The 15,167-nt window shown below is 40.0% G+C and overlaps 1 protein-coding gene across 1 annotated transcript in view; it reads left to right on the forward strand.

The window, feature by feature from the left end:
- LOC114683104 (solute carrier family 12 member 6-like) overlaps nucleotides 1-15,167 on the forward strand; it is an 89,258-nt gene that overhangs the window by 50,383 nt on the left and 23,708 nt on the right. Inside the window, 6 exon segments of the mRNA XM_028857280.2 lie at nucleotides 7,988-8,082; nucleotides 8,985-9,120; nucleotides 10,144-10,289; nucleotides 11,414-11,468; nucleotides 11,932-12,062; nucleotides 13,141-13,382. Coding sequence (XP_028713113.1) covers nucleotides 7,988-8,082; nucleotides 8,985-9,120; nucleotides 10,144-10,289; nucleotides 11,414-11,468; nucleotides 11,932-12,062; nucleotides 13,141-13,382 — 805 coding nt within the window.

Here is a 15,167-nt window from a genome sequence, read left to right on the forward strand (position 1 = left end):
AGGGTCCTCCCCCCTCCCAGAAACATCACTGTCAGTCCAGTGGAGTGTGATTGACACCAGGGGCCAAACCCTTAGCAGGGTCCTCCCCTCTCCCAGAAGCATCACAGTCAGCGCCCTTCAGCAAGGGGTGGGGCTTGTGAGCTCCTCCCTCTTCCGTGCTGGAATGTTGGCCAGATTGATCTTATGCAGGTCTTCTTGCACATAGCATTTTTAAAGATTATCTCCGTGGGCTGGGGTTTGGACCCATGTTAGAGTATTTACCTACCACACGTAAGGCCCCGGGTTCAATCCCCAATGCCTCAAATTAAACAAACACCATTATGGAGTTGCTAAAAATACATGACAGGCTTTATATCAAAAATGAATTTATACCCTTGTCACTGGTGGTTCACACCTGTCATCCCAGTACTTAGGAAGATGAGGCGTGAGGAACATGAGCTTGAGGCTAGCCTGACCCCTGCCTCAAAAATAAATATAAAACTTCAGTACTTACTGTATTAGTATTAAAGAACTATATAATCATTTTAGTATAGGTAGATGAAGCATTTGATAGGAAACATAACCAATATTAACATATTAAAAACTAATTGTTCATAACTGGAATGTTCTTGTGAGCCTATTCATTAATTGCTCAATGAGGGGGAAGAATAGACTAATAGATAATCTGTTTTATATTTAACTGTACCACTTGAGAGCCAAGTAGATTAAAATGTCTCTGGTGTGAAGTTCTTGAACTAATGAAAACTAAGAGATTGAAAATGTCACCACATTTTACCCCTCATAAATTAATGGATCCAGGCATTAATCATCAATGGTTGTTAATATCTCAAAAAGAAAGCTAACCAGATACAGTAAAGTATCCCAGTACAATTATGCAGCAGTTTTTTTCTCTCCCTAAAAATAACAAATGTGGTGTGATTTCTTTTTCTTTCTTTCTTTTTTTTCTTTTTTTGGTTTTTCAAGACAGGGTTTCTCTGTGTAGCTTTGCGCCTTTCCTGGATCTCGCTCTGTAGACCAGGCTGGCCTCAAACTCACAAGAGATCTGCCTGCCTCTGCCTCCCAAGTGCTGGGATTAAAGGCATGCGCCACCACCTCCCGGCCAAATGTGGTGTGATTAAGCATCTAGATTCAGTTGTCAACCAGTTCATACAAATTACAGTAAACAAAATGTCACACAGCATCACATCAATGTCATCATCAAAATCCAGTCTCTCAGAAACTCCAGGACATACGACAAGATTTTTTGAAGAGAAAGGAAACTGTAGCTGAAGAAATACAGCAGTCAGTTGTAATGTGTTTCTGTCAGACTGATGATTCAAACAATATAGATCAAAAGCATAACTTAGAGGACTGCAGCATAGCTCAGTGTGGCTTACTTACCAAGCATGTATGGGTACCCAGGTTCAGTTCTCATCACTGAAAGTAAGCAAACTCTTTCGAATCCCTTTCAGAAAAAGATAGAAAAAAAAACCCCTATCTTCAGCTTTTTCTTTCTCATGAGTTATGACATACATCCACCATATTTCTTAGAATAATTAACATGCTTCCATTTCCAACATACTTCTTAAACACCTCACATTTTCCCAATGTCACATTTACTTAAAAACAGTGATTTTTTTTTTTTACAGCATTGAGACAAATTTTCCTTCTTTTTGTTTGTTTGTTTTGTTTTGTTTTTTGAGATCGGGTTTCTCTGTGTATCTCTGGCTGTCCTGGAACTCGCTCTGTAGAACAGGCTGGCCTCAAACTTGGAAATCTGGCTGCCTCTGCCTTCTGAGTGCTGGGATTAAAGGTGTGCACCACCACCACCTGGCAATTTTTTTCTGTTCTTGTTGATGTGGTTCAAACATAGATGTGTGCCAGAGGAATTTAAGTATTCTTACTGTTTCATCTCTGTCTAGATCGAGCCAGCAAAGACCACTTGACAAGGTCAGGAGGCTAAAGGACAATTTTTGCAGCTTACCTTGGTTCCAAAATACAGTGTAAGTGGTAACTGACAAGAGCAACATTGTAGAAATAATAGAAGCAAACAATAAATATCTTTCAACATCAAGCTATTAGCTATACACTTTTTCTGTTTACAGAAAAAAGGAAAAGAGCATAGCTTAGTGATTGTGTGCTCAAAGCCCTGGGTTCAGTCTATAGCACACACAAAAAGGAACAACAAAAGCGCAAGTTATATAAGAACATGGATGTGTCACGAAAAGCAGAAACAATATTTTGAGAAGAAACTGGTTCTGACAGTTTTCTTTTTAATTGCATCTTGAAACACAACAGCTTTCTCATAGTATCCATGTTGTTTGGACAGTAAAGTGAGAGAAAAGAAACATGCCAACAATGATGGGGTGCTGAAATCAGGTCACTGCCACGGCCAGTCTTGCAGACCCAGTGGATATCTTACAAAGTAATCTTCTTTTAGTTCTTATTTTTAAAGATTTTTTTAAAAAATTTATATAAATGTGTGAGTTTATGTGTACCGCCCAGTGCCCATGGAGGTCAGGAGAGGCCATCCAGTCCCCTGGAACTGGAGTTACAGAGAACAGTGAGCTTTTCACTGAGGGTACTGGGAGCCCAATTCATCCTCATTAAGTGCTGCTAACTGCCGAGATACCTCTCCAGCGCCAGGATTCTGTATATTCTTCAAGAGTCCTGGGATATGTGTTTGGTTCTCAGTTCATGCCAAGAAAGAATTTTATTCTGAAAATCTAGAAATTCCATTGTCTTTGGCATTCCTTTGTAACTCAGACTACAGAAAAAGCCATACTGTGACTGGTTGCCAACCACCATAGTCTAGCTGAGAAATCATCCATACCTTTCGGTAGAATTACTTCTAGTTTCATGTTTTTCTCTAGAAGCAAATCTGGCAAGAGCTATGTTCCTTCTGTGGAAAGCCTCTACTTTTCATGATTGTCCCAAGTCAGGAGAGGTCAGGATAACTAGGTCTTACAAGCATCATTGTCTGCCTCTGATGCAAAGTCTCCATGGAAATTGTTTTATTTTCCAAATCAATTAAGAAGTCAAACAATAGAAGCTGGCGCAGAAACAGCCAGAACCAGATTTGACTGATAAATAAGGTGATTCACCTGGAACTCAAGAATGAGGTGTCTAAACAGGAGCAGCAGCAGCAGAATTGGACAGGATGTCCTAATACTAGATTAAAAAAAAAAAAAGAATATCTTTAATTTATCCTTTGATAGTTTCCTAGAATATTTTAAAGAAACTTTCACATTCTACATTTTCTATTTGTTTGTTTGTTTGCTCATTTTTACCATTAAAAAACTAGCATTGGGTAGCAAGGGCTCAGTGAATACAGGTGCTTGCTGCCACGCCTGATGACCAGAGTTCAATCCCAGGGCCTTACATGGTTAGAAGGAGAGAACCAACTCCCACAAGTTGTCTTTGAGCTTCACATACATGGCAGGTGGCACATGTGACCAAATGTACACCAACAAAAGTAAATTAATGCAATTTTAAAGATGACTTTATTGGGCCAGAAGTCTTTAATACTAGCACTCAGGAGGCAGAGGCAAGTGGATCCAAGAGTTTGAGGCCAGCTTGGTCTACATTGTGAGTTCTAGGACAGCCAGAGTTACATAGTGAAACCCTGACTCAGAAAAAAAAAAAGTTACTTAATAAACACACAAAATCATCATGTAGCTATATTAACATACCCATCAAAATACTTGCCTGGTCCCAAACCCTATACATCTCCATAAACTTCCATGCTGTTAGAGTAGTTTTTGTGACTCCAAGGTTCACTTAAGAGTTTTATATTTTTTACTATCAATTACATTTTCATGCACCTACCACCTTAAGAAGATATATGCATGATTGTATTGTCTTTGTCTTCCATCTCTGAAACCTGCTCTTCTGCTTGTTCTTGTTTGTCTGTGATGGCATATTGTGGATTTTATTTGATTGACCATCTCATTTACCGCAAGTGTTTTTTGTTTTGTTTTGTTTTTTAATGTTTCAGTCTCCTTGCTGAATTTTTCCTCTATATTTGTACTTTCACCTCTGATTTACTGTTTCATTCACTTTTGAGACTGTCTTGTTGAAATCTGGGATAGATCTCCTTAATTTGTCCATCTGTTTGTTTGAATCTTCTATATGATCACTAATTCTTTTAAAAAGTAAGACTCTGGATGTAGGCAGAGTTTTCCTGTGCCGGCAGCCACTCCCAAATAACCACTCAGAAGCTTAATATTAATTATAAATGCTCGGCTGATAGCTCAGGCTTGTTACTAGCTAACTCATACTTTAAATTAGCCCATATTTCTTATCTACCATCTGCCACTTGGCTCATGGCTTGCTATCTCATTCTCTATACATCCTGTTTCTTCTGCATATTCTGCCATCTCCCTGATTCCTCCCTTCTTCATCCCAGCATCCTTAGTCTGGTTGTCCTGCCTATACTTCCTGCCTGACTACCTGCCAGTCAGCTTTTTATTAAACCAATTCAAGTGACAAATCTTTACAGTGTACAAAAAAATTCCACAATACTGTGAATTCTTAGACATTAATCTATCTCTGTGGTTTCAGATTCCTTCATAAGGGAGTGGTTGGTTGGGATGGGTCATGGAAGGTGGCTATGTCATAGTCTTTGTGGTTTTTTTGTTGTATTTTATGCATCTCCTAGAGTATGTTTGACTTTCGGTTTTGACTTCCCCATTGGAGTATATTCTCTTTTGTTTTCTGTGGTTCTTCCTAGATGATTAACTGCATGAAACTTAGCTATGTGGACTGCAGAAATTTAGTGTTGTCAAGTGTACTCACTGAGGTAATCCCACTGTAGCTGTGTGCCAACAAGACTAAGGGTGGAGTGGCCCACAAAGAACCAAGGCAGCCAGATGGGGTTAGAACCCCAGTCATTGCCTGGATCCTGTGGATCCAGTGGGGGCCAGAATAGCAAATGTCAGACCCACTGAAGTCTGGGTGCTAACTGTGGCCTGTGGCTAAAGCAGTAGGCTTTAAGTAACCTCTGGGGGAGCACAGTAGTCTAGACTCTGGGGTCATACAGTGACCACTGGAACTTCAGGATTCAAAACCCTACACCCACAGTAATCTTAAAGCCCCAGTTTCTCAGGGGACCCTGAGTACACTAGAGCTGAAGCTCAGGCCCCTCACTGTCCTCTGAGACCGCTGGGGCTGGAGGCTAGTTGCACAGTGCTCTCAGATCCCAGTGGAGCCAGTGCCCTAGTTCCGGGCTGCTCTCTGGTTCCGTAGAAGCCTGATGATAATAAATGCAAATTTCTAAATTAGCATACATTTAAATTTCCATGTTTTTAAATTTTAAAAAATATTTTATGTGTATGAGTGCCTTGTCTATATATGTGCCTGTGCTACGTGTGTACCTGGTAGCCATGGGCCAGAAAAGGGTATTGGATCCCCTGGCACTGTAGTTACAGGTGGTTGTGAGCTGCTGTATGGGTGCTGGGAATTTAACTCAGGTCCTCTGGAAGAACAGCTAAGCCATCTCTCCAGCCTGACATTTCTCTGTTCTAGAAATGTCTCTTCACAGCAATGCCATGGTGATACATGTCTTTAATCCCAGCACTTGGGAGGCAGAAGTGATCGGATCTCTGTAAGATTGAGGCTGAGCTAGTCTATAGAGCGAGTTCCAGGACAGGCTCGAAAGCTTCACAGAGAAACCCTGTCTCGAAAACACTGAAGAAAAAAAAAAAGTCGCTTCACATTAGTTTGAGGATTCTAACAAAGATCGTATCTTAGATTTCAGTCACATCTTAAGCTTTAGTCAGTGAAAGTTCACTGGTTTAGCCTGTGGTTTACTGAAGAAATTAGATTATCCTACATTCTGACTTTAGTGATTGTGTCTTTGTGTATGCTTACACTTTTTCTCCTTTGTATTGTCTGTGATTCTGAGAGGCTTAATTAGATTGAGTTTCCTTTCTTTTGCTAAGAATACATAGGCTGAACAGTGTCTTGCCTTCAATGATTTGTTAGTCAACAGGCTCATGGTCCTCTTCATTTGCCCACTAGAAGGTTATGCCTCAGCCCTTTATCAAGATGGTTTTCACAGCTATTGATGATGATTGCCTAGATCTGTTGTTTTCCCTAAGGTTTCCTATGTACTATTCCATGTATCATAAATTAGCTACACTGTGTCTATAAAAAAGTAGTCTTTAGCTGTATATTATCCTCAAATATAGCTAGCACAAAACAGACAGCAAAGTTGATTCTTCAGTTATTTTTCAGAGTTGTATATTGCTTCCTTAAAACTTTGCATAATTGACTTTTTAAAAATATAATTTTGAATATCTCATGTGTCAGTCACTTTTCCTGTCATGACCATCAGGAACTCCTTCAAGTCAGTCTCATGTCCTTCTAGATGACCAGCTCATCTCAGTAGCTTGCTGGCTTTTGCCAGGCTCCTCTTCCATATTTAAAGTAATGGATATTATTTTAATGTCCTTCATTTTTACCCTAGTATATTTTTTTTTTTAGTAACGGGAACCTTAGTTTTAAATAGTATTTACACATTTTTTTCTCTTCTCTCCTGCCAGACTGTGCAATCACGTAACTTAAGCACAATTTAAAAAGCTAAAGAGTAGGAAGTATTCATTTAACACAAACTTTGCTGTCTTAGGAGCTCTGTTTCTTCCTTGTTTACAGCTAGTTCATCAGATTCCAGTCAAGTACCTCTTTCAATATAAAAATAATATGGGAGGGCTCATACAAAAATATATTGGATGCTAGCCATAAAGGTACACACCTATAATTTAGTACTTTGGGGCTGAGGAAAGATATTCAAGAGTTTGAAACCAGTCTGGGCCTCATAGTGAGACTCAAAAACTACTACTGACCTCCAGCTGCTCAGTGTATAGAAAACAAAAGACTGTAGAGTGCTTAGCCTCAATTTGGACGTTCATGTATTATCTCAAGGCTTAGGGATCTTTGTGGAGGAGAGGGGAGAAAGACTTTAAGAGCCAAAGGTGGTAGATAATTTAAAGGAAACAGTGTTTTTCAGACAGAAACATAAATGAACTCACAGTGATTGTGACAGTGTGCAAGGGACTTACACAAGCTCTAGCCAGACAGAATTCCTGCACAGTGGGAATGAAGGTGGATATGTAATTATTAGCATTTAGTGATTGCTGGGAAAGAGAGATTTAATGATGATGACCTTGATAGTGTGATCACATACCAGAGCAGACCTCAATCCCAAAACTAGCTGAGCAACACAAACTGGACCTGACAGGGAAAGAAGGTCAAAAAAAAGAGGCAGTCTCAAAGTTGGGTTGGAAGCAATGAGAGGGTTGAGGCGTTAGTAAGGGGACTGGGGTCTTGAATATATTCAAAATACATTGTAATTCTCAAAAGATTTTATGAAGTAATCATCATCATAGATTAAATCACCTGATGTAATTGGTAGCATCAGAAATGAGGTCAACGAGATAGCTCAGCAGACGTTTGGCGAAAGCCTGACAACCTGAGTTTCATCCCATGAACCCTTGTAAAGGTAGGAGAGAAACAAATCTACAAAGTTGTCCTCTGACCTCCACATGCATGTACACACACACACACACACACACACACACACACACACACACACACACACACAGAGTTCATTTTTAATGTCAGAAGGCCCTGGAAATAGCTTTTTCTTCTATATCAGCAGCAATCGTTTATAAAGTAGTCCACATCTAGAGTAGTATAACACACCGGGAAAGAAATACTCTGTGTGTTTTGTTTATTTATTTGTGGATAAGCTTAAGGGTAGGCCCTCTATTTTCTCCAGAGATCTCTGTATTAAGGAAAGGAATTGTTCATGTTGATTTCCTTGGTTCCCCAATTTGCTTTTGCTCCTGCTAGAAAAACACCATGTTCTCCAAGCAGTGCTAATTGAGGTCTACCACTTAGGCTGAACCTGAATCTGAAATAGTCTCTGTTACCACAGAGACAGCATAGTTATTGGTACTGGCGTCTCAGAACCAATAAAACACCAATGTTTGCCTCTTTTTTTCAGATGACGGACATAAAAAAGCTCGAAATGCTTATCTCAACAATTCCAACTATGAAGAAGGAGATGAGTATTTTGATAAAAATCTGGCACTCTTTGAGGTAATATTTTAATTGTGTATGTGTCTGTGGGAGAGTAGAAGAGGGATCATATTTCCCTGGTGATGGAGTTACAGGTGGTTGTGAGCATCCCAGTGTGGGTGCTAGGAACTGAACTTGGGCCTCTGGGAAAGTAGCAAGTGCTCTTATCCACAGAGCCACCCCTCCAGCCCACACAATGGAATTCTCATCAACCATAGGAAATATGAAATCATCACATTTGCAGAAAAAATGTTTAGAAATAAAAATCTTTATGTTAAGCAAATTAAGACAAACTAAGACAAATATTAAGTAGTACATATTTTCTCTCCCATATGTGTATTTAAGTGTGTGTGTGTGTGTGTGTGTGTGTGTGTGTGTGTGTGTGTTTGTGTAAGAGAGAGAGCAGAATTCTGGCGGACTGTGAGAATGGAGGAAGAGATGTTAAGAGAGCAGAGAAGTGGAGACAGGTAATAGAATGCCTGTAACGTGAAAGCAGAGGAGGCTAATGAGGGCAGGAGGGATCTGGCCTCTAAGAGGGTCAGAAGGAATGTGGGAAGGCAGAGGAGGAGGGGAACAGATTGGAACAAAAGTATAATTACACATGTGTATGAAAAAAAATCCTTCATGAAACCCAGTACTTTGTATCCTACCTTAACTTGCTGCTGATTAAGTGGAGTCTTTTCACCACCTCACTGCTGGGGAGTAGCCCCAGGACCTCAGGCATGTGGGCAACTGCTCTCACTGAGCTGTGCTCTCAGCTCTGTGTAATCTTTCAAATGTCAGGAACAAGTTGTCTCACTGAAGAATTTTCTTAAAATGTTTATCTGTGAAGTATTTTCTCACTTATTTTGCTGTTTCCTGGTAGAAAGTTTATTTTGTTGCTGAATTTCAGTATCCTTCATAAATTATTTGTGATTTTATAGGAAGAAATGGACACCAGACCAAAGGTGTCTTCTCTCCTCAACCGCATGGCCAACTATACTAACCTGACACAGGGAGCAAAGGAGCATGAAGAGGCGGAGAACATCACTGAAGGAAGAAGAAGCCTACCAAGGTGAGGCCTCAGAACACAGGACCGAGATGAAGGCATGCCCAGGGCATCAGTCTGTGTTAAGAAACTGTGTAGAAAATGCTTGATGTACCCGGTACCATTCTGAGCACTGGCCTCGTGGCCCAGACAGAATGTACAGTAGTACCCTAGCTTCACGTGGGAAGCCAGTCCTTAAGCTTGTGAAGCTCTGTTAAAGCATCTTCAGTGTCAAGTAAAGCTTGACCCGAAACTTGTGCAGGGTTAAAAGGAGGGAGACTAATGAGAGCTTGCTGGCAGTCTGATACCCTGGCAGATCAGACGGAGAAAGCTGTCTGACACGGTGATATGAAACCATCCCAGGGAGGAAGTTAGCCGTGTTAGCAGGAGAAGGGTTAGCACGTCGGTGGGAGGAGTATCTCTGCCCAGCCTCTGATGCCGTCTGCCTGGGTACAAGGGGGTTTTTGTTGGCTTTTGTTTTTGTTTTTGAGATGGTGTATCAAATATAACACAGGCTAGCCTTGGACTCAGAGTCCTCCTGTCTCAGCGACCCAGGTGCTAGAATCATAGGCATCCACTATGACAATGATACCCAGTAGTTGTTAGACTTTTTACTACTACTGTTTTTCTTACAATAAAATTATGCCAATATAGACAGTTAGTTTATCTCTTTGCAAAGGGGCCAAATGGCCCTCAGGTTTTTACTTTCCCCATCTCATTCATTTACCAACTATGTGGAGAATTTGTACCTAATTTTTAAGAATTTCTATAAGTTGTTGTATTTTTAAATGAGAATAAAATTTTAACAACCTTGAATAATAGATATTTTTAGATTGTTGATTGGTCCATTGCTTAGGAACAATAAAAATGTAGAAACTTAACTAAATTACACATGTATTACAGATAATGGAAGCGTAGTGATGGACTTTACTAAGAGACCTGTGAAGATACTATTTAACCTTCCTACCTATGCTTTGAGATTAATGTGGTAAATCTAAACATCTTTTATGGCTAACTATATAATTTTTCCTTTTGTCTTACATTTTTATTTCCAGAGCCCCAAATGGGTACTTTCATGGGTGTCTACCTCCCATGTCTACAAAATATTTTTGGAGTGATCCTCTTTCTGCGTCTCACCTGGGTGGTGGGCACAGCTGGAGTCCTGCAGGCCTTTGCAATCGTCCTTATCTGCTGCTGCTGTGTAAGTTCTCCTGCACTGGCCCCTGGAGCTGGCCTGGGGCATTTCACTGCTGAGAGTACATATGCTCTTTACCTGCTGGGGATCAAGAACAGAAGCTATGTGAAGACCCGCTCCCAACAGGAGAGAGAGTGTTCATCTTAAAATCTAAAGGATTTTCGTTCAGCACCCATTGTCCATTTCTTCCTATGTAGTAAATGGTGTCCTAGATTTTTGGAAATAACAAAATGCAGGTCTTCAAATAATTCAAAATCTGGGTAATTTGGGCTTGAAAACACTGATGTTGTGACAGAAAAACAGTAGAAAATGTATACACTATTCTAAAATGTACTGAAAAAAAATTGACAGTGCCTGGGAAGGGTCAGGTGAATCTGGATTTGGTTTGGTTCACTTTGAAGTCTCCTTTCCTATGTTTTCCCCAGAAATTACTCAGGTTTTTCCAGCTCTTCTCTCACACTCGGTCCATTCTGATTCTCCTTTAATTTAAACTCATTTTTATATATCCCACCCTGTCCATCAATCTACTGTCCCCTTTGTTTTGGTAACCATTATGTCCTCTGTATGCATCATGCTCAGCTGCATACTAACCATGCAGGTTAAGCAGACCTAGCCTATGTCATTAATATCTTAATGGCAATGGCTTCCCACTCCCGGTTTCTCAAGCTTGAAACTTCAAGGCCATATCGATTCCTTGGTTGCCGTTCACCACGGCCAATCTGTTCTCTCTGAGATACTTCATATGCAGCCTCTCCTTCTTATCCCCACTATCACACTTGAGATTTTATCTCCTACTTGTACCACGGCAGCCTACTAGCTAGTCACTGTGCCTCCAGCTGCGCCCTTGTTGAAGACCTTTATGTACTTTGTTACTAGATGATGTTTTAAATTTGTTCTAGTGGTTCTCTTTCTTACTGCATATTGTTTTTGGCATTGTAGCTAGTCTGTAGAGTCTAGCCAGCTTTCCAGTGTTTCTCCCTAACTATTCCTTTTGAAAATGTTACATAGCAACTCTTCATAAGAGTGGGTAGAGTTAAATGTTTGTAAATGCTCTGAAGTCCACACACAGGAAAGTAGTACAGAAATGTCAGTTCTACCCAGTAATAAAATGCTTGTTTTTCTCTCTACAGACGATGTTGACTGCCATCTCCATGAGTGCCATTGCCACTAATGGAGTGGTGCCAGGTCAGTAGTCCAAGCTTGAATCGCAGGGATTGTTAACGATTCCTCACTGTTTCTGTGCTGTAAAGCTGGAGGAATAAGCTCCAAAGAAACTTCATGTGTTTATTCTGTTGTTCACAGTGTACTGTATCAGTGTCGCCTCTAAAAGTGAGAGAGACAAAGAGACAAATGCTGTTTGGCCTAAGGATTTTATCTTTGAAATCTCGTTATTTTTAGACAACAGTGCTTTAATTTCAGCCACATTCTTCACTTATAAAATATATTTTATTAGACTATCCTGTTCCTGTAGGAAATATTCTAATTTTTCCTAATAATTGGGTACATCATATTCCCATTAGCAAATCTACTTTGTTACAGGGCTTCCCAAACATCTTTTGTGCATATTTTTGAATTCTTTTTATGTCTTGTTTACAGTCCTCTTACTGATACCCTCATTTTATTGTTTGTATCTATTTTTGTCTTGTAGCTGGGGGCTCATACTTCATGATTTCCCGGGCCCTGGGCCCAGAGTTTGGTGGGGCTGTTGGCCTCTGCTTTTATCTTGGCACCACATTTGCAGCCGCCATGTATATTCTTGGTGCCATTGAAATTTTCCTGGTAAGTAATGAATTAATTGTGATCTGTAATCTAGAAGTTCTGTGGGTTTGTTTTCTTAGATATTAAAGTTTCTGAGATCAGGTGTGGCAGCCAATCAGGTGATGGTTGCTGTGACTGTGTTCTTACCATGACTCTGAGGCAGAAAGGTTGAGGTGTCCTTCGCCTGCCTGTCCTTTTCCCTCTATCTGATTGTCCCAACTGTGTCACCTTAACCAGGGAGTTCATATCAAGGTAGAAAAGACTTATGCCAATGTAGAAAAGTAAAAATAAGCTCATTTGTTTATATCGTACACATAAGTGTCCTAGTGTGTGGCATATATGTGTGTAGAGGCCAGAGATGAACCTGGTTCCTCACCTGTCATTCTTCAGGAGCTATCCAGTTTTCTGAGATGAAGTCTTTGACTGGGACTGGGGGCTCTCCACCTCTGACTAACTGGCCAGTCAACCCTGGGGGTCCTCATGTCTTCACCTCCCAGTGCTAAGATCACAAGCACATGCCACCATGCCTAGCTTTTTACATAGTCCAGGGGAATCAAACTCAAGTGTGAATTCATGTGCAACAAAGCCGGTCACTGGCTGAGGTGTATCCCCAACCTCTTTTTGATAACTTTATCCCAATGATAGAGTTTTTATTTCTCTACTGATTTTATAAATACTTTCTATAGCCTTTCAATAAAATCATTTTTTTCTTTTTCCCATTTGGAAATGTAGATGTTCAAATTAGCAAATAGAAAACAAAAATAATCCATGACATAACATTTCTATGGACATTCTAGAGCCAAATAAAAATTTGGTTAATTTGCAGCCCAGTGTGGTACATAACTTTAATCCCAGTACTTGGAAAACAAAGGCAGGTAGATCTCTTTGAGTTCCAGGCCAACTAGGGCTACAAAATGAGACCCTTTCTAAAAACAAATGAATGAAAGAAGAAAGGATAAACAATGTTTTAATCATTTTTTGTTCCAGCTTTCCTTTCCTTCATAAAAGTAAAAGTAACATAAACTGTTACAGCCCTCTACTTGATTGTTTTTAAATGACATCATTTCCTCTCTGCTTCTTTTTTTTTTCTTTGTAACAGGTGTATATTGTCCCCCGAGCTGCCATCTTTCGCAGTGATGATGCACTCAAGGAATCAGCAGCCATGCTAAATAACATGCGTGTCTATGGCACCGCCTTCTTGGTCCTCATGGTCTTGGTGGTATTCATCGGCGTACGCTATGTGAATAAGTTTGCCTCACTTTTCCTGGCCTGTGTAATTGTGTCCATTTTGGCTATCTACGCTGGTGCCATCAAGTCTTCCTTTGCTCCACCACACTTCCCGTACGTGCTTATCACTTCACCTGGTCATCGTTGAGTAGTCAGTGACAGGATCTGGTGATGTGAACATTTCCATCAGAATTTCATGGAGTGATTTCCTATTGTCCAGCAGGAAACTTCCTGATAAACTGTCCTGTTGACCCCCTTCCTCACTTCTGAAGTGTAGACCTACCAACTGTAGCCATCATTAAGGTGTACCTATTTCACTGCCCCCTTGTGTATATGTGAACCATCTATGAAGGACTTTGTAGTCAATAGTCATTACCAGCAACCTTTATAAGGCATTTAAATGTTTAGTGGCTTTTTAAAATAAAAACCAATTCAAAAGAATTCTAGAGTAGCAGCCTAGAAAGAGGACTCTGTAGCTAAGATCACTGGATGATCTTCCAGAGGACCTCGGTTCAATTCCTAGCACCCACATAGTGGCTCACAACTGTCTCTAACTCTAGTTCCAGGGGATCTGGTACACTCTTGAGGCTTCTATAGGCTTCAGGCACACAACTAGTGCACAGACATCCATGTAGACAGAAACACCCACGCATTAAATAAGTCTTTTTTGAAAAGAATTAATCTAATTTGTTTAATTATTTTCTTTATTCTTGGTACCATAAGTGATAAGAGTTATTAGTATAAAATAAAGGGAAATGAATGTCATAGCATGTGTATGCAGAGGACATTACACGCCATATACAGTGCAGTAGTGAATTGATAGATTTGTACAGAGCCTTCACTCACAGACTCACCTGTTGTCCCTTTGATTTGTGACACCAAGGCTGGTTGGTACTCAGTTATTTGTAATCTTGTTACAGAAGTTGCTTTTGAAGTCCTATGGTTCAGCTGGGGATCAAATTTCTTGGTACTATGCTGATTTAAACACATTACAGAAAAATCAAACATTTTTTCATGATTGAAAAAAACTCAGTGAAGATGAATGACTTTCTCCCAAGTCAACTAATGGTGGGGCAAGGACATGAACTTTGATTTCCTGACTGCTCTTTGGTATTGCTTCTATGTGATGCCAGTAATAGATTCCATCATAAACTTTTCATTTTGCTTACATAGGGGCCATAAAATAATTAAAGTTCCTTTTCAGAGTTATAAAAGTTTTGATGCAACATTTTAGCTCTATCTCAACTCAGGAAATTCCATTTTACTTCAGGTTCCCTTTGGGGCTTCTCCACTTCTGTTTGGTTGGAAAAAAAAATCGCAGTGCATGTTATTTTGTTTTCAAAAAATTCCTGCATAATATGTTTAAAAAAAAAAAACTGTAGAAGGACCGTGAAACAAAACTAGGGATTGTTAAGAGTTGTTGAAGCCAAGTAATCGAATGCGCTTCATTATGTATGTATAAACACACTGCAGATTCTGAGCCTTATTTTGTTCGACCTCAGAAGTATTTTACTATGGCTCTATTACTCCCTCCTTGTTTATGTCTCTGGGTAGAAGAAAAAATAAATCAGCAGCTAATATTTGTATTATCCTTAAATTTCCTCTTTACCACTGGGTCTAGGCTTCAGGTCAAAAACGGTTTTCTCTTGGGCCCTAGAGGGATGTGCTTTTTTAAATCTAGTCAAGCTGTCCTACAACAGAAGGCTCAGCCAGACAGGTGGTTCCAAAGGCTCTTAGGAATGTAAAGCCCTGTCTCCTTTCATTTCTGTTTTCATTCCCCCCAACCCCCCTCCGCCCCCCCACCTAGAAAGAAAACAAACGAAAATGTGAACAATAGGACTTTTTTTTAAAATAAGAGCAGAAATGCTCTGGGGTTTTGATGTTGCTGCTGGTGGTGGC

Source organism: Peromyscus leucopus, chromosome 4, assembly GCF_004664715.2.
Source record: "Peromyscus leucopus breed LL Stock chromosome 4, UCI_PerLeu_2.1, whole genome shotgun sequence".
Classification (NCBI taxonomy): Eukaryota; Metazoa; Chordata; class Mammalia; order Rodentia; family Cricetidae; genus Peromyscus; species Peromyscus leucopus.